Here is a 20,489-nt window from a genome sequence, read left to right on the forward strand (position 1 = left end):
TTTGTCGGTTAAAAAGGACATTGGCCCCATATGTACTTACTCTGGAGGTAGTTTTGTGATCCAAACTAGCACCGAATGTCTTTTCCATCCATTCTCGCAGAGCTGGAAGTACCATACCACTCAGTTTATACCTGGAAATAAGCGACACATTCGTTAAAATGAAAGACTGTACCAAATTCTTACACTGGACCAACAGTATAGACCCAAACCACATTTCTATTTATAACACAAAATGTAAATCTGTATAGATCATAAGGATTTAGAACGTTATATTTTGTGCTTTAAACAAAAAGAGACCAACAATTTTGAAAAAAAAAAAAAAGATTTTTTTACTTTGTTTGCTATAACCACTTAAGCCCCGGACCAATATGCAGCCTAAAGACCCAAGGTGTTTTTACAGTTCGGGACTGCGTCGCTTTAACAGACAATTGCGCGGTCGTGCGACGTGGCTCCCAAACAAAATTGGCGTCCTTTTTTCCCCACAAATAGAGCTTTCTTTTGGTGGTATTTGATCACATCTGCGGTTTTTAGTTTTTGCGCTATAAACAAAAATAGAGCGACAATTTTGAAAAAAAAGCAATATTTTTTACTTTTTGCTGTAATAAATATCCCCCAAAAACATATATAAAAACATTTTTTTTCCTCAGTTTAGGCCGATACGTATTCTTCTACCTATTTTTAGTAAAAAAAATCGCAATAAGCGTTTATCGATTGGTTTGCGCAAAATTTATAGTGTTTACAAAATAGGGGATAGTTTTATTGCATTTTTATTTTTTATTTTTTTTTTACTACTAATGGCGGCGATCAGCAATTTTTTTCGTGACTGCGACATTATGGCGGACACTTCGGACAATTTTGACACATTTTTGGGACCATTGTCATTTTCACAGCAAAAAATGCATTTAAATTGCATTCTTTATTGTGAAAATGACAGTTGCAGTTTGGGAGTTAACCACAGGTGGCGCTGTAGGAGTTAGGGTGCACCTAGTATGTGTTTACAACTGTTTGGGGGTGTGGCTGTAGGAATGACGTCATCGATCGTGTCTTCCCTATAAAGGGAATGACGCGATCGATGCGCCGCCATAGTGAAGGACGGGGAAGCCGTGTTTACACACGGCTCTCCTCGTTCTTCAGCTCCGGGGAGCGATCGCGACGGAGCGGCTATAAACAAATAGCCGCGCCGTGGTCCCGGATCGCTCCCCGAGCGGACCCGACCTCCGCATGTAGCGGGGGGGGTCCCGATCGGACCCCCCACCCGCTAATAGGCGAGGACGTACGTGTACGCCCATGTGCCTGTACGTGCCATATTGTGGACGTATATGTACATGCGGGGGTCGGGAAGTGGTTAATTAATATCCCAAAGAAAAAAAATATGCAAAAAAAAAAAAAACTCATCTATTTACGTCAATATGTATTCTACATATTTTTGGCCAAAAAAAAAAAAAATCCCAAGCAGCAAATATTGGTTTGCGCAAAAGTTATAGCGTCTACAAAAAAGGGAATATATTTATGGCATTTTTATTATTCATATTTTTTTTTTTAACTAGCAATTGCGATGACCAGTGATTTTTAGCGGGACTGCGACATTGCGACTGACAGATCGCACACTTTTTTGGGACCAGTGATATTGCAGTGAACAGAGCTAAAAAAATAGCCACCGATCACTGTATAAAGGACACTGGCGGGGAAGGGGTTAACACTAGGGGGGATTAAGGGGTTAAGTGTTCCCTAGGGCGGTGTTTAACTGTGGGGGGAGTGTAGTGACTATGAGTAGAGAGAGATCACTGTTCCTGATCACTAGGAACAGACGATCTCTCTCTACTTCCCTGTTAGAACGGGGATCTGTTTGTTTACATTGACAGATCTCTGTTCTGGCTCTGTGGAGCGATCGCGAGTGGACATCGCGGCCGCTGGCCACATGCATCGGCTCTGGTGACAAGTCTGATTCACACAGCCAGGCCAACCTGCCACTGTATAACTACGGCGGATGATCAGCAAGCTGTTAAGGAAAACAAATTGCTCAGGCTCCAGTTCTTGTAAATTCTTGGGCTGTCTTGCATGAAATGCTTTTTCAGATCTCCCCAGAGTGGCTCAAATGTGAAATCTTAAAAAATGTATGTATGTGTGCATGTATATTATAATATACACACACACACACACACACACACACACACACACACACACACACACACACACACACACAGTGGAACCTCGGTTTAGGGTAACTTGGTTTGAGAGAGTTTTGATTTGCGAGCAACTTTTTTTACATTCTGACTCGCAAGACAAGCAGAATTCAAGCTAAAAAGGCCTGCAGTAACACATTTGGCCTGAGGTACGGGGGCGCATGAGCCGAGAAAAGCCGAACATTGGCCTGCAGTACCTCATTTGGCCTAAGGTATGGGGCGCATGAGCCCAGAAGAGCCGAACATTTGACTGCAGTACCTCATTTGGCCTGAGGTATGGGGGCGCAGGAAACAAGCTGAAGTGTCCTTGGGCCCTTTTTGGCACTCTCTGGTGCCCCCCCCCAACCTCTGGCCGCATTCGTTATTGCATGATATTGAAAGTGGAGGTTCACCCAAAAAAATCTATTTTTAACATTAGATTGGGCCTTGTTACGGGAAGCAGAATCGGGTGTTTTGTTTAAAATCAATGCAGTACTTACCGTTTTAGAGATAGATGTGCTCCGTGGCTTCCGGGTATGGGCTGCAGGACTGGGCGTTCCTATTTGATTGACAGCCTTCCCGACCGTCGCATACAGCGCGTCACCAGTTTCCGAAAGTAGCCGAACGTCGGTGCGCAGGCGCCGTATAGAGCCGCACCGACGTTCGGCAACTCGTGACGCGCTGTATGCGACCGTCGGAATGCCTGTCAATCAAATAGGAACGCCCAGTCCCAAAGACCATACCGGAAGCGGCGGAGAACATCTCTCTAAAACGGTAAGTACTGCATTGATTTTAAACAAAACACCCGATTCTGCTTCCCGTAATTAGGCCCAATCTAATGTTTAAAAAAAAAATTTTGCTTTAAGTCAATGCGGAACAAATTAATTTAGTTTGCATTGACTTCAAATGGGAAAACTCGCTTTGATATGCCAGTACTTTGGATTACAAGCGTACTCGTGGAAAGGATTATGCTTACATACCCTGGCAGAATTTATGATTTCTTGGCCATTTTTCAGAGAATATGAATAACATACATACACACACTTTTTCAAATACAATCTACAATAAGCCTGCAATATATAGCTCATCTGTCATACAGTACATAAACCAGCTACAGATGGAATTCTAAAAGTATGGCAAGAATTTTCCAAACAGCAAGGTTGCTTGCTGTGGAATTTTATTGAGGCGCTCTGCAATTTATTTATTTTTTATAAAAAATCTAACATTAATCCAATGGTCACATACAGTAAATATCAAATGCAGCTTTGGTTTTGCTCTGTTGCTGCAAAGCCCAATTCCCAGTTTGCATACAAAATTTGATATTGATCCTAATAAGCACTTGGCCAATCTGCAGTTGGTCCTGCATTCCTCTTACCATTACCTACACAAGAGAGTGCCCAAAGTTCAAACTTTAGCCAAATCATCTCAAGGAACCGTTATACCTCAGGTTTTGAATACTGTGAATTTATCACAAGATTTTCTGTAACAATGGAGTTTGTGTCCCCACAGAGGAGAATTCTCTTCTCTTCCTGTTCTGACACCCATCACCTGTAAAGAAGGTGAAATTCAATCTCCCTTCGTGGATCCAGATACCTTCTAAACCTTCCTCAATCTACAAGATGTTGATTTTTTTTTCATTGCTGCCTGATGATTTCGGAAAGGTGTGTTCTGACACCTGTCAAAATGGAAAGGAAGGGAGGCGATGCAGTCCGAGGAAGGGAGGCGATGCAGTCCGAGGAAGGGAGGCGATGCAGTCCGAGGAAGGGAGGCGATGCAGTCCGAGGAAGGGAGGCGATGCAGTCCGAGGAAGGGCTGTCAGATGGAAATAAACTGCCTGTCCGCTCACCACCCATCCATTGGATTACAGTCATATGGGAACGTATCTCCATTCACCTGTTTTTAGCAGACAGGTTTGGATCAGATGCCAGCGTTTCAGATCTGCTGACATCCGCCACACCATAGAGAACAATGGGTGGTCCGATCGGGTCCACCTGTAAAATGGACAGGCAGACCCCATCGGTTCACTGGTGTGAAAGGGGTCTTGAGCCGGGTACACACGATTATTTTTTTGAGTTGAATGAAAAAAACAGTCAGCTCCGGTCAGAGCTGCTGTACTAACTATGCAAGGTTAGTTCAGCGATCTCCCCTGTTGTGTTCTGAAAGGGGATGGCCCCTGCAAGAACACTCCGATCAGTGCTCTCTGCCATTGGCTGAGAGTGCTGATCAGGAGTCCGTTGAATCCTGGTTTTCCAGCATGCACGTCCAAAATAAGGCTTCTGTCGGACAGACACGGGCTGAATGTGTCCGTCGGTCTGTCTGACAGAAGCCGGCGTGTCGGATGTGCATGCTGGAAAACGAGCATCAGTAGACTTTTTTAATCGGCCGTCGTCTCCCGACATTCAGCCCTTATGCACCCGGCTTTAGTTGCATTCCACTTGAATTCCTCCCATGTATTTTTCCTATTGCAATGTAGCCCTAGAGACAACTTGGACAGAGTTGTTTGAAAGTGGAGCATCACTGGGCATGTTGCCTGCAAACTCTTACATATTAGCCATTCGATAAAACCCCCTATAAAGAAATTGAAGAAATTGGTTTATGATATATGACAAAGCAAGGTCGTAAAAATTTAAAATCTCTCAGAAAAGTAAAAAAATTATAATCTACGACAGCCAAGTAAATTTAACAATAAACATAAAAATAAATAGCCTCCCTTTAAATAATACCCTCCGTGCATAAATCACTGCTTGTACAAGACATAATAACAGAAGGATAAACGTCCTCCAATTACCTAAGAAGATGCTCCCATCACACAACACAACTACGTGCCGCATACACAAGACATGTGAGGACCGGCATGGAAGATTTATTAAAAGCAGTGTAGAAAAATAACTGGTCTGCCAAAATATTATATTACTCTCTCCCACAGACACTATTTACTTAAGCTGTCCTGCATAAGAGGGAGCATTTTCAGCTCATTTTTCTGTTCCATGATCAACCGTATCAAATGTGTATTTGATGCCTGATGAACATTGCCTCAGCAAAGTACTTCTGCTTAGAAAAACAAATCTGCTAAGCATCTGTACTATGCTGGCCAACTGACATAAACCGCGCTGCGTTCTGTGCGATGGTGATGCAACACCAGGAATGATGGAGAAGGGAGAGAGAGGTCAGTGAAGAAAGAATCACAGCCGAGCGCTACAGAACACCATCCACCTAAACCGAGACATGAAAAGGGGCAAACAGTTTTGGTGGCACTATTGTTTGGGCCCCTTTAACCACTTGAGACCCGCGCTATTGACAAAAGACGTCAACAGCGCGGCTCTCAGGTGCCAACTGGACGTCTTTGGACGTCATTTGAAAGCATTACCCGTGCGCGCCACTGGGGGGCGCGCAGCGGGTAAACACTGTCCCGGCGCATAGCTGGGGACCCGATGCGTGTACCTGGCGGCCGCGATGTCCGCCGGGTACACGCGATCGTCGGTAAGACAGCAGGGACGTGGAGCTCTGTGTGTAAACACAGAGCTCCACGTGCTGTCAGAGGAGGGGAGACCGATCTGCATCGGTCACCTCCCCCAGTCACCCCCCTCCCCCCACACAGTTAGAACACACCTAGGATACACATTTAACCCCTTCCTCACCCCCTAGTGTTAACCCCTTCACTGCCAGTCACATTTATACAGTAATTAGTGCATTTTTATAGCACTGATCGCTGTATAAATGTGAATGGCGCCAAATTTGTGTCAAAAGTGTCCGATACGTCCGTCGCAATATCGCAGTCCCAATAAAAATCGCAGATCGCCGCCATTACTAGTAAAAAAAATAAAAAATAAAAAAAAAAATCATAATTCTGTCCCCTATTTTGTAGGCGCTATAACTTTTACGCAAACCAGTCGCTTTTTGCGATTTTTTATTTTTTTACAAAAATACGTCGAAAAATGCGTATCGGCCTTAACTGAGAAAACAAATAGTTTTAAAAAAAAAAAAAATTGGGATATTTATTATAGCGACAAGTAAAAAAATATATATATATTTTTAAAATTGTCGCTTTTTTTTTTGTTTATAGCGCAAAAAATAAAAACCGCAGAGGTGATCAAATACCACCAAAATAAAGCTCTATTTGTGGGGGAAAAAAGGACGTCAATTTTGTTTGGGAGCCACGTCGCACGACTGCGCAAATGTCAGTTAAAGCGACGCAGTGCCGTAAGCTGAAATTTCGCCTGGGAACGAAGGGGGTTTATGTGCCCAGTAAGCAAGTGGTTAAAAAGGCAGAAAGTTGATCTCGGCACAGAGAGAGACAGATTTGGGCCTCATTCACACCGACACTCCTGCGTTTAACTTTTTCTAATGCAGCAAAAGTCACGTGGGAAGTAAGAGTAATTCTTTTCCTTGTAAGATCACTTTTTCCTGCATTTAGATGTTCCTGCTTTAAAGCGGGTCACATACACATGCGTTAAGACCCCTTTCACACAGAGGCAGTTTTCAGGCATTTTAGCGCTAGAAATTGCCTCCCGTAATGACCGAATGTTTACACTCCTTGTGACAGCAATAACAGTGATTATAAATGTAAAATAACAGTCTAAAATATATATATATATATATATAAATAATGTACAAAATCGTCGGCCAAAAATATTGGCTATAGGCAGGAGATGTGGCCGAAAAACCAGTATCGCAGCGGCGCAAAAAAAAAAAAAAACAATATCGGTCGATCCCCAATATTAATTTTAGCTACAGGTAAGCCTTATTACAGACTTACCTGTAGGTAAAAAAAAAAAAAAAAAAAAAAAAAACACACAAAGCAGGGTAATCCTCTATATTGTGTAAAAAGGCTCTTTGATCCTGTATGTACAGATCCTTCCCCACCCCCCCCCCCCCACAGGATCACTCTGGACAAGTCCAAATAAGACAGTCAGAGCAGAGTAGTCCTGCTGCACATGCTCAATTTGGTCTCCATTGCTGGAGAGAGCTTTACATGGTATTGGCATCACACATGTGGGCGTGTATACAGGTCCTAAATGACAGCCGAGTCCCTCCCTCCTCCTCCATGCCAAGTAACTAAAATAACAAAAATAAAAAAGTTGGTCATCTTGATTGATGGATGATGCACCTCCCATAAAAGCACGTGGCTGTAGATGATTTTAGGAGGCAGCGATTCTCATAAAGGAGATAACACCACTGTGCATGTTTTTGCGGTGTTCTTTTTTTGACCCCTCAACAGCATCAGTTGCAGCCTGCAGACGTGCATATTGGAGGTCATAGATCAGCGATGGCGAACCTTGGCACCCCAGATGTTTTGGAACTACATTGCCCATAATGCTCTTGCACTCTGCAGTGTAGCTGAGAATCATGGGAAATATAGTTCCAAAACATCTGGGGTGCCAAGGTTCGCCATCACGGTCAGATATTTTTAGAATTAAAAAAAATAAAAAATTTCCCAATTTCTACATTCATAAATAATAGATTGTGCCAAAAATGTGTTATGTTTTCTCTTCCATATTTGTGATCCTTCTTTCTCACTGTACCTTTTCTCTCTCGTCATCCTCATCACACCTGGCACCCCACTGTAACCTACCTAGTACCCCACCCCGTCATCCTCATCACACCTGCCACCCCAGTGATAGCTTGCCACCCTACCTGCTATCATCCTCGTCACAGCTGGCACCCCACTGATACCTTGCTAACACCCCACCCTCTGTCATCCTTATCCTCCTACCACCTTGCACCCCACCGCAACCTTCTTAACACACTACCCCCGGTCACCCTCCTCTTCATCACACCTGGCACCCCACTGTAACCTACCTAATACCTCACCCCGTCATCCTCATCACACCTGCCACCCCAGTGATAGCTTGCCACCCTACCTGCTATCATCCTCGTCACAGCTGGCACCCCACTGATACCTTGCTAACACCCCACCCTCTGTCATCCTTATCCTCCTACCACCTTGCACCCCACCGCAACCTTCTTAACACACTACCCCCGGTCACCCTCCTCTTCATCACACCTGGCACCCCACTGCAACCTTGCCAAGACCCCACCCACTATCATCCTCATCACACCTGGCACCCCAGTGTAACCTTGCCAACACCCTACCCCGTCATCCTCATACCACCCCACTGCAACCTTCCTAACACACTACCCCCTACCCACCTGGCACCCCACCGCAATCTTGTCAACACCTTCCCCCGTCATCCTCATGTTAATCACACTTTGCACCCCACTGCAACCTTCCTCATACACTACCCCATCATCCTCATCACACCTGGCACACCACTGCCAGCTTGCCAACACCCCACCTCCCATCATCCTCCCACCTGGCACCCCACTCCTGCCTTGTTAACACCATCTACTCTGTCATGCTCACCCCCCCCCCCCCCATAACCCACTGCCAGCTTCCAAACACCCGCATTGACAAAGCAGCTTATTCCAATGTTGAGAGGACAATAGTCTCTTCCCCACAAATCTTTGGTGGTGGGTTATGTGGTCTGTGACTTATTGAAATATGGAACACTATGTTAACAATAAAGATGCCACCCCAGGTGAATAATTATAGTGTTACTAAACCCACAACAGTAAAATCAGTCTGTATATACAGTAAAGCATGCTGGTTATATCCCTTAGCGTGGACCCTAAGGGGTTAATCCTCTGCATTGTGTAAAAAGGCTGTTTGCTGAAGAAGGAGATAACAAGAGCAGACAGGATCAGACTCCAAAAAAATAACCTAATACAGTGGAACCTCGGATTGCGAATAACGCGGTTAACAAGCGTTTCGCAAAACAAGGACTGTATTTTTAAAAATCCTGACTGGGTTTGTGGAGTGGTGTCTCGCAAAACGAGCAGGATTCAAAGCAGAGCGGTGTGCAGTACCGCATTTGGTCTGAGGTGGGGGGGGGGGGGGCGGGCGCCAGAGCAGTTTGAAAATGCTCAGAAAACCTTGGAAATACTTCATTCCCAAGCCTTTCCGAGGTTATCCGAGTTCAGCCGAGCTGTCCTTGGGCCTTTTAGGGTGTTTCTGAGGCTCTCTAGCGCCCCACCTCTGGCCACATGCGGTATTGCATGCCATTGAAGTCAATGCGGAACAAATTATTTTAGTTTCCATTGACTTCTACGGGGAAACTCGATGATATGCGAGTACTTTGGATTACGAGCATTCTCCTGGAATGGATTATGCTCGTAATCGGAGGTTCCACTGTATTTACAAAGTCTATAGAGTCAGGCTGCTCAATTTGGTGTGCATTGCTAGAGAGTTTTTTTCTTGGGAGGGTACATGTGGTCAGTACAGGGCCAATCAGCACTGTCCAGACAGATGGTCAGGGATCTTGAAGCTTGATAGGACAATCTTGGGAGAGATGAAAATTCCTCCTACAAGGCATCAGCACACACTGATACAAGTCACAAGATTGCTCTAACTGCTATATACTGCTGATGAGAAAAGGTATTTAGCAGTTTATACTTATTAGTATTTATCGGCGTATACGCACACTTTTTTCCCCTTAAAATCAGGGGAAAATCGTGGGTGCGCGATATACACCGATCCCCGTGGTCTCTGAGCTGCTAGCCTAGAGCCAAGCCAAGTGTACTGCGCACTCGGCTAGGCTCGGCCACACTCGGCTCCGCCCGCAGCCACGTGAGAGAAGCCGAGACAAGCCGAGAGGAGCCGAACACACAGGAAATCCGGCTCCTCTCGGCTCGCACCAAATCCAAAATCGGACACGCTGGACGGAGACGGACACCTGGATGGAGGCCGCAGACGGACACCTCCAAAGCCGCAGACGGACACGCTGGACGGAGGCCGCAGACAGAAACGCTGGACGGAGACGGACACCTGGATGGAGGCCGCAGACGGACACCTCCAAAGCCGCAGACTGACACGCTGGACGGAGACGGACACCTGGATGGAGGCCGCAGACGGACACTTCCAAAGCCACAGACGGACCCGCGCAAGGAAGCCGCAGACGGACACCCACAAGGCTGGACGTACCCCGCGCAAGGCTGCAGACAGACGCCGGACAAGGCCGCCAATGGACGCAGGGCAAAAATGTACGTTTTCTTTTTTTTCCTTTTTTTCTAAGCTTGGGGTGCGTGGTATACCCCGATAAATACAGTAATTATTTTATTTCCATGTTCTGTGTACTGTGGGAGACCATATATAGCGAATGCAGGGTCCTGGGTTTAGTACCTTACTGAAGCAAAAGGGGTCTTGTCCCATTACGTTGTGCAGCCAATGTGTGAAGAACGTGTACATTTTACGATGATGGACGCGCTTTAATTTCCTTTTACCGAAATAAAAATTGAGCACAGATTGTGCCGCTATAGAAAGCAAATGCTTGGGGGGGGGGGGGGGGGGAGCACTTTGTGTGCAAATACCTTCCATTTTAAATATTTACTGAAAAGCTAGCACGCCTGAGCCTAACATAGTCCAAGGCCTTCCCCTATTGCCCTGAACACGTTTAAATCAGTGCTCTTTTATGATCTGTTAGAGACGGCATATTCCACATTATCTGTGTATACCTCCCTAGTAAACCGTGCTTGGCCCTCAGTGACATGCCTGGTAAACACACAGCTCCCTTACAAGCCCTGTGCTTGATTTAAACCCTCCAGTTTTGCCTACGTACTTATTAATTAATGAAGACACAATAATACAACATCAAGCGTGCATAGCCGGCTCCCGCCTGCCAAGATATACAGTGCCGCGCTCCTGACTGTGTCTATTGTCTGAGGCTCCCAGAGATGCCTGGGTGGTTGGGCAGGACAGAAAGAATATTGTCTGGGGTTTATCTACTGAGCGCCAGGCACTTCTGCATGCAAGGAACAGATGTGTGTTATTTATTGGGTGGCTCAGGGATTGAGCAGCCAGAAGTAAACATTGGAAAATTCTGCTACCACCAGGCGAAGAAGTGTGGGGCTGTGCAAGAAGAATCAGAGTTAACCATCTTTCATCCCGAGCTAGTGATAAGGCTGACCAATGGAAGGGAAGCATGACATAGGCAGCCCAATACAGCAGATAGCATATATATTTCACCTACCTGTCCATAGCTGAAGAAGCGCACTTACCCTGCGTTCCTTTCTTTAAAATGGTAGACTCTGTAAAAAAAATTGCAAAAGTCCAATTCGCCATGGATTGAAGACACCCATGTCTGGCACTAAATCTGGACTAGAATACAGAATGCCACCATCCTAATGGTGAGGAACTACAAGCTCCAGCATACCCAAACAACCTACAAGCAGTCAGATCTCTGTAGGACCTACTGTAGAGGTCATCAATACCAAACCAACATTTGCCAGACGGTGAGCAATTTGGAAATAATTACATCAAAACAATCATTTTTAAAGACATGAGACTTTTATAAGTGCACTCTTAAAAAGGGGTTGTAAGAGCCCTTTCACACTGGTGCGTTTTTGCTGCGTTTTCGCGGTAAAAATAGCGCTATTAAAACGCTCATAAAATGCTCCCCATGCATCTGAATGGACCCTTTCACACTGAGGCGTTGCGCTGGAGGAGCGTTGAGAAAAGTCCTGCAAGCAGCAGCTTTTGAGCGCTGGAAAAAAAAAAAAAAAAAAAAAACGCTCCAAAAACGCCCCTCTCCATTGAAATGAATTGAAAACGCGGTGAAAACACGGTAAAATCACAGTAAAAACTCAGTGTTTTACCGCTATTTTAACGCTCCGCTATAGGCGTTCCCAGTGTGAAAGGGCTCTTAAGGTTTGTTTTTTTAATTTTCTAAATAGGTTCCTTTAGGCCCCTTTCACACTGGAGGCGTTTTTCAGGGGGTTTAGCGCTAAAAATATCGCCTAAATACCGCCTGAAAAACTCCTGCCCTGCAGTCTCAGTGCGACAGCCTGAGTGCTTTCACACTGAGGCGATGCGCTGGCGGGACTGCTCCGAATGTCCTGCCAGCAGCATCTTTGGAGCGGTGAGAGGAGCGGTGTGCGTTTACCGCTCCTTCACTGATCCTTCCAATTGAAAGCCATGGGAAACCGCGGTATTAACGCTTTAGCGGGGGTTAATACCGCACCGCTAGTGGCCGAATACCGCCGCAATTCTGCGGCAACTCAGACGGTATAGTGCCGCTAAAAATAACGGCGCTATACCGCCACCACACATCCTGCCCCAGTGTGAAAGGGGCCTTAAGCTAGTGCATTGTTGGTTCACTTACATTTTCCTTTGATTTCCCTTCTAAATGTTTTTTTTCTTTGTCTGAATTTCTCACTTCCTGTTTCTCCTCAGTAAGCTTGCCCCCATCAACCCCTGGGGGTTAGTCAGTTAGAATAGCTTACTGAGGAGGAACAGGAAGTGAGAAATTCTGACAAAGAAAGCAAAGAAAAAAACATTTAGAAGGGAAATCGAAGGAAAAGGTAAGTGAACCAACAATGCACTAGCTTAAAGGAACCTATTTAGAAAAAAAAAAAAACAAATCTTTACAACCCCTTTAAGGCCATACACATGATCTGATTTTTTGACAACAAATGTCCAACAGACGTGTTTGATCGGACAATCCGACCGCGTGTACGCTCCATCGGACAATTGTTTTCGCTTTTTCATTGGACAAATGTTCGAAGTAAATGCTCTCAAACTTTTCAGCAACAAATGTCCTACGTCGGCTAATTCAACCATGTGTACACATCTCCATCGGACTAAAGTCCAAAGTACAAACACTCATGCTCAGAACCAATGCTAAAAGATCAGACAATAGCAGAAGTTGCCCAAAGGGTGGCGCTAAAGAGCTGAAATACCACGTAGTGCGTCCATTATGTCACTACGTTCCTGTTTGTTGGCTGAAAATGACGGCGGTAAAGCACCACTATTTTTAGCGCCCGAAAAAGGGTTAAAAGCGCCCACAAAGCGCTGCTTTTCCGGTGGTTCGGCAGCGCTACCCATTGATTTCAATGGGCAGGAGCGCTTTAGGAGGACTGTATTCACTGCTGCAAAGAAGCTTCTGGCAGAACTTTGACGCCCTGCCAGCAGAGCAACCCAGTGTGAAAGCACTCGGGCTTTCACACTGGGATTGCAGCTGGGGCTTTTTTCAGGCGCCATTTTCATCGCTAAAGCGACTGAAAACCCGCCTCCGGTGTTAAAGGAGTCTAAGGCTACTTTCACACCGAGGCATTTTAAGCATCAGAAATAGCACCTGTAAAGCGTCGGAAAAATGGCTCCCCAGTGTGAAAGCCAGAGTGCTTTCATACTGGGGCAGTGCGCTTGAGGGATGGGAGAAAAAAAAAGAAGTAGTCCTGCAAGCAGCATCTTTGAGGCAGTTTGGGAGCGCTCCTAAACCACCCCTGCCCCTTGAAATAAATGGGCAGCGCTGCCAAATCACCTGCAATGCTTTTGGCAACACAGACGCTTTTAACCCTTTCTTCGGCCGCTAGCGAGGGTTAAAAGCACACTAAAAACGACAGTAAAGCACCGGTAAAACTAGCGGCGCTTTACTGCCAATGGGGGGCGCTAATGCGAAAGAAGCAGTAAAAAAAAAAGTTAATTAAAATAGTAATGCTTTTTTTTTTGCTATAGGTACCTTAATTATAATTTTTTTTTAACTTTACACAACATGTGTGCTTCTGACAAAATGCCTCTCTAAGCAAGGTACTTTGTTTGTAAACAGAGCCATGTAATCACAATGACTGGATGCCATAGTGATCAAATGATTGGAAAGCATGCAGGCCAGCGGTCAGATGGTTGAGGCTGCTAGTTCCGCCATTGTAGGTTTTTACTGGATCATCAGCATGGGTCATTGCGCTGAAAAGCGTTAATAAACGGATTGCAGATGGGAAGAACTCTTACAGGGTGGGCATTATGGGATGTGAAGCTTGTGGACTGTTGTCAGGCTGCTTTCTACCATCAAAGTAAACCTGGAATCCTGAATAGAAAACTTACAAAAACAGGTTACCTGCAATGAATCCAAAGATATAGGGAGCTAATGCTGTATGCAGACCTTGTCCTTCCTAATAAAAAGTTAAGCTTTTAAATTATCTTTTATTATTTTAAAAGTGATATTAAAGTCCCCTCCCTCCTGCCCCTAAAGCAAGCACCCAAGCAGGCACGCTCCCGATCTGCGGCTGTGTGTCCATACACACATACACAGTCGTGGCATGCCCCCGCCCCCTCCGTCTCCCGATTGGCTCACTGGCTGTGATTGATAGCAGTGGGAGCCAATGGCTCTAATCAGGAGTGCGAGCGTCCGGAGAGCAAAGGCTCTCATGGACATTGCTGGATCGAGAGGGAGCTCAGGTAAGTATTAGGGGGGGCTGGGTTTGCTGCTGAACACAGAGGGTTATTTTAACCACTTTAAGCCTCACGCACATTGGACGTTTTGCCAACTCTCCTAGACTCCTTTCCTCCTGGCAGCGAGACAAAATGCTGGGTGCTTGTAAACTCCCATAACGTGTTTAGGCTCTACAACAGGGGTGCCCAACCTTTTGAAGAGTGAGGGCCACTTAAACAACTTGGTAACCAGTCGTGGGCCACAATGAGCGGAGCGGGCAGATGACAGGTCACGGCAACTCTATAGGCCCTCTGATCCGCCCAGATGGAAGGGGAACGAATTCCCTTATTTTTTTTCGGATTGGAGGTAGGTGGACGTAAATGGACGTCTGTAGCTCTATAGAGGTGAGTGAGTGAGTGAATTACTTATATAGCGCTACAAATGCGAACTGAATCGCCTCAAGGCGCTTGGCATCCATTTTCCTTCAGTTTAATTGAGGTGAATTGAGGGTCCCATTTGGTCGGGCTGATCGTGTGAAAAGGGCCCAAGACTGCTTTCACGCTGATGTGCTGCAGTTTACCCACACCGCAGGTGCAGCATAGTGCACATTTGTCTATCCTGCGGGTTAGCTAAACTTTGCCATAGACTCCGCCTGTGACAAAAGCCAGCGCTGTAAAGGAAGCATCGGTTTATGGGGCTCGGCTCCGCAGCTGCTTTCTTCCTCTTCCACCAGCTTCATTCACAACACTGATGCTGTGGTATGGCGGGTCGGCAACCTGCGATCTGGGCTTGCCAACCGGCCATTCCAGAGCAGAAGGTCGCGGGCAACATCAGAGGGCTCCGCGGGCCACATGTGGCCCCCGGACCACTGGTTGGCCACCCCTGCTCTACAAGCACTTGAGCATTAATGCATTGCATTGGCCAGAATTATACATTTATTCTAGCCATTCAAATGAATTTATGCCCAAGCGCAAAAAGAGCCTAGCATTGGAGGCGTGTTTAGACACGTTTAGGTCGGTAAAGCGTTTTCCCTTCCAAAACCCTGCTGCTCCTGGATGCACTGGCCTCTAAATGCCTTTGTGTGCGCATGGATGCAAGCCAACATGGAGGAGCATTTAGGCCCCTTTCACACTGGTGCGACCAGAAAGTGCTGCGATTTTTGCCACGACTGACGCGATTTGCAATGCCTGTGTAATCTTGAGGTCTATAGACCTCAAGTCGCATCAAGGTCGGACCAAAGTAGTGCGGGAACTAATTTGAAGTCACACATATATGAATGGTACTCATTGGCAATCATGGGGTACGACTTGTCATGCGACTTTGTAGTCCCAATTTGCAGAACAAGTCACACAAGTGTGAAAGGGGCTTTAGAGGCAGGGAAAAAAAAAAATGACAAATGCCCCCTGGGAGCAGCAGAAAAAAAGAAAACATCCAATGGAACATGAGGCCTTAGCCCCCGTTCACAGGGGAGCTACTTGTCATGCTATTTGACAGGTCTAATCACATGACAAGTCGCACCCTATTGTCGGCAACAGCAGTGTTCAAATTGGTGCCGCATCGATTTGACAAAGTAGTTCCTGCACTACTTTTGGGTGCAACTTGCATAGACATCTGTGCATGAAGCCGCACAGATGTCTTCCAAGTCTTCTTAATGCGAGTAGCAGCCTCAGTAGCCAATAGTGAGGCACGAGTTTGTCTTTTACATAGAAAGTCAAGTTACATCTACATTTTAAACTGCCCGACTCTCTGGATCTACCGATGGTTTTGTGTGTGGCTTTCAATGAAATGATCTTTAGATTTTGAATGCATTACATTACATGCTTAATTTGAATTACTGGGGCAAGTGTACAATGCCAATGTCTTTTAAAATATATTTGTGGGCCGGTTCACACTGATGTGTAGTGCAAAAATCGCATGTAATTCGCACCTCACTGCAAGCAAATCACATGCGATGTCTGTGTGATGCGATTTCAGCCATACAGATAGTATGGCTGAAATCGCATCGCATTCGGACTAAAAACTTGCACAGGACCCTTTTTTGGTCCGAACCAGAATCGGATTATATGGGTGTTCACACTTATGCGATCAGATTCATGTCCGAACTGACAGTTTGCAGTGCGATATGCAAGCTGAAATGGGGGGTATCATTAACAATGTATTGATACTCCCCAGCAGTTTGCATATGGCAGTCTGAACTGCTGTGCGAGTCGGGTGCAATGCGAGAACCCGCAGTGGATTTGCAGGGTTCCCACATCGCACTAGTGTGAACCCAGCCTGATGTAGCATATTTTTGCATGCTGGTAACATTTAGGCTTCATTTCCACTGGCGTTTTTACAGCCACTTTTCTGAGCGTTTTTTACAGCTTAAAAACGCCTGTCCATGTTATTCTATGGCATCATGCCCACATAGGCGTTTTTGAGCTGCAAATGGCATAGGCATTTTTAGCTGTAAAAAAAACGCAGGGCCAGGGCGTTCTGAAGCTCCAGAGTAGAGCTGTAAAAACGCCAGACGTTAAAAAACGCTCTAAAACGCGGCCGCTGCATTTTTAAAGCTGCAGCTCACAAAAAAAAAAAATAAACATGGACAGGCGTTTTTAAGCTGTAAAAAAGGCTAACAACAGTGGCTGTAAAAACGCCAGTGGAAATGAAGCCTAATAGGAGCATAAATGTACCATTGGTAGAGGGGAGGAAAAAAAAAAAAAACACACATACAGGTGCTTACATTTTATACCTTATATTTTTGCTTTCTTTTTCTCTAGAAAGTTAAAAAAGGAGGAGGTCGTAAACCTAAAAAAAATACAAATAAAAAAAAAGGCATAATGAGCTATGCATCACATACTAGCTCATTATGAAATACCTTAAAACAAAGCTGTTGCAGCGTACCCCACACGCCGCTGTCATGGCCGACATCTTTCCCGGGCCCCAGCGCTATGATTGGCCAGAGCTGCGATGACGTCGCTCCCCGTTCGTGGCACGGAAGAAACGGCCCACGTGGGCCAATCTCTCAGAGCGCATGCGCCAGTGAGGTCAGTGGCTGCATGCACTGGAAATATCCGCTTAGGAGATATTTTCAGTACCTATTGGAAAGCCCAAGTCCCCTTTCACTCTTGTGGACCGTATGTCCGCTTTTTCATCCATCCGTGTGCGGATAAATAAGGGACATACATGGGTCCCTATGAGATCACGGGTGTCAGCGGATGAACATCTGCTGACACCCGATCGTGCCCTCTTCCGCATTTCTCCGATTCTGCAGACGGAGGAAAACACTATTTTTCCTTCCGTCTGCGGATCGGATTGGATGAACAAGGACATACGGTCCGTGTTCATCCGATCCCCCCATAGGGGAGATCAGAGAAAAGACAGGGCGGTCCCTGCACAGTGTGCGGGGACCACCCTGTCATCCGCCGGCTCAGCGGGGATCAACGGAGCGATCCCCGCTGAGCAAACGGAGGTTCACGGGGTGGATCATTACTGATCCGCATCGTGTGAAAGGGCCCTTATTATAGGTAATTGTAAGCATAGGAAATTTACTTCCGTTTTAAGAGCCCATTCACACAGGTGCGACTCGTCAGGGCCAATAGCCGCCTGACAAGTTGCGTCCCGCTCTGTTCGCTCCGACTTAGAAAAAAGGTTCTTGTACGACTTTGGGGGTGAAACGGGGCGACTTGCATGGACTTCTATACAGAAGTCATTTTGCAAGTCGCCTCTGAAGTCGTCTTCAGGTCGCCTTGCCGAGTCGCCCCCAAAGTCGTGCCGCCCCTGTGTGAATGGGCTCTAACCGAATTGCCAAAATAAATTAACAACAAATGCAGCAATTCCTTTCCAAAGTTATTTTTTTTTTTCGACCAGCCTTACAGGCAGGCAACTGGCAGCGGATATATTCTACTCCGAAAATGATTTCCTTTAAGCATAAAAAAAAAAAAAACACACACTTTTGCTAGCTTCTGCTTTAGTAATTACTTTGCCAAGGCAAATCTTAGGCCATGCTGATTAAAAAAAATAATATATATATATTCACCCCAAGTTGTTTCTGGGGGCATCACTCTCCCCCCACGCCCCCCCAAATATTTCTCTTCCTTCAGACTCATTGATATGTTGTGCAGAAGATGGGGCGGATATACTTTATGGTCATTTCTTGTCCTCAGCTCAGTGCATGTGCCGGATTAGAATAACAAATTCGAGGGGAAAGAAAGTCTCAAAGCTGCTGGTGGCCAACTGGCAAGAGATGAAATGTGTGTTAAGCATCCCCAGTACTGAAACCTGTATGAGAGAGTGTAGCCTAAGGGGCAGATTAGAACAGAGAGAGTGGATATTGCTGTACGCCATTCTCTGCGGGGTTACTCACAAAGAGGCCAACATTTTATAGTCCATTCATAAGCAGTGGGCCGCAGTATGGAGCCTGCAGTGCCCCATGAAGTTCCTTGCTGCTTAATGCAGCTGAAAGAGCTCTGTGATTAAAAGAAGAACAACTTCTGTAAATAGTTTTTGTTATTCACACGTGCAGGTGTGTATAAGCCCTATCCGCACTACCAATTTGGCATAGCAAGCTCATTTTTACTAGCAAAAGAGAAAAATAAAATAAAAGCATCTGTCATTCATGATAGTTAAGAATAAAATCCAGATTACGGAGAGGAAAAGGAATATTTAAAAAAAAAAAAAATTATATATTATATATATTACACACACGATTATTATTTTTTATTATTATTATATAGGATTTATATAGCGCCAACAGTTTGCACAGCGCTTTACATCAGGGAAGACAGTACAGTCACAATACAATTCAATACAGGAGGGATCAGAGGGCCCTGCTCATTAGAGCTTACAATCTATATATATATATATATATACACATATACACACACACACTTTATTCAATTTACAGACCTGCACAGCTATAGACTGCAGACTATGGGAATCAAATGGGTCAAAGTTCTCTATCTAAACTAAGAAACTTTGTTTTTTTGGTATGGAGGAGAAGTGGAGGCTTATTTAGGGTATGACAGTGTGACAATTTAGATCTTTTTCTTAATCCTACCATTTGACCATACTACCTACATGTGGTAGCAGGGGGTAAATGCACATAAAAAGCATCCTTAGACAGTTTACTCGAAAATAGATTCCTCCAATAGAATAACACAATCATCTAAAAATATTGACCTTCTACAGATTTTTATATATATATATATATACACACACACACACACACATATACACATACATACATACATACATACATACATACATACATATACACATACATACATACACACACTATATTAATAAGTGTGAGAAGGAAAAAAAAAATGATAGATAGATGGATAGATAGATAGATAGATAGATTTACACACACACACAGCAAAAATGTTTCTCTTGACTTGTTAAAGTCAGCCAAAGAAAAACCTATGAATGTGATCTAAATAAGGTCTGTACGGACTTCATTTGCTTAAAAAAAGTAGCCCCTAATTAGCCTCAATAGCGAACATTTTCGCCATAGAAAGAGGAAGACCAAGCAATTAAAAAAAAAAAAAAAAAAAACATAAATAGAATGGTCAAAATAAAAAGGGGGATTAAATAAAAAATAAAATAAAAAGCCCACCATCTTCAAAAAAAAAAAAAATAAAAAATAAAAAATGGTCAATTCCAAGCACATTTCATCTAAGCAACTCAGTACACAAAATTCAGAGTTTCAACATCTAAAATTTTTTTTTGCAGATGATGAAATCAATTTCACGGAATCCGTTTGCTCATCCCTACTCACTAGATTTCCATACATGTCCTCACCACGGAGGTAAAGAAGTTAGGTTGTGGGTTCCAGTGAATCAGAAGTTGATAAATACTTGCTGTGTTAAGTATAGCAGAAAGAATAGTAAAAGCATATTTATTTTATACAGCACCAAACAAACAAGAACATTTGTGATGGAAACTATTCTGATGCCTCTGGCCACAGGAGCTTGTACTTTTAAGTTCTGCACTGTAAATACAAGTAGTAATACACTATAGCTGTTCTTGTATATTAATAACCAAGCCAAAAAAAATAAAATGACATTTTATAAATAAAAATATAGCTTTTTTCCCCCCCTTTTGTTAGTAATTCAAAAGCAGCATCACTACAGACTGAGATGAT

The 20,489-nt window shown here is 44.7% G+C and overlaps 1 protein-coding gene across 1 annotated transcript in view; it reads right to left on the bottom strand.

The window, feature by feature from the left end:
* The window catches only part of AGPS (alkylglycerone phosphate synthase), a 287,284-nt gene that overhangs the window by 204,537 nt on the left and 62,258 nt on the right, over positions 1-20,489 (bottom strand). Inside the window, exon 3 of the mRNA XM_040357672.1 lies at positions 41-131. Within this exon, the coding sequence (XP_040213606.1) occupies positions 41-131 (91 nt within the window). The remainder of the gene's footprint in view (positions 1-40; positions 132-20,489) is intronic.

The sequence above is a fragment of the Rana temporaria genome, chromosome 6 (genome assembly GCF_905171775.1).
Source record: "Rana temporaria chromosome 6, aRanTem1.1, whole genome shotgun sequence".
NCBI classification, from domain to species: domain Eukaryota; kingdom Metazoa; phylum Chordata; class Amphibia; order Anura; family Ranidae; genus Rana; species Rana temporaria.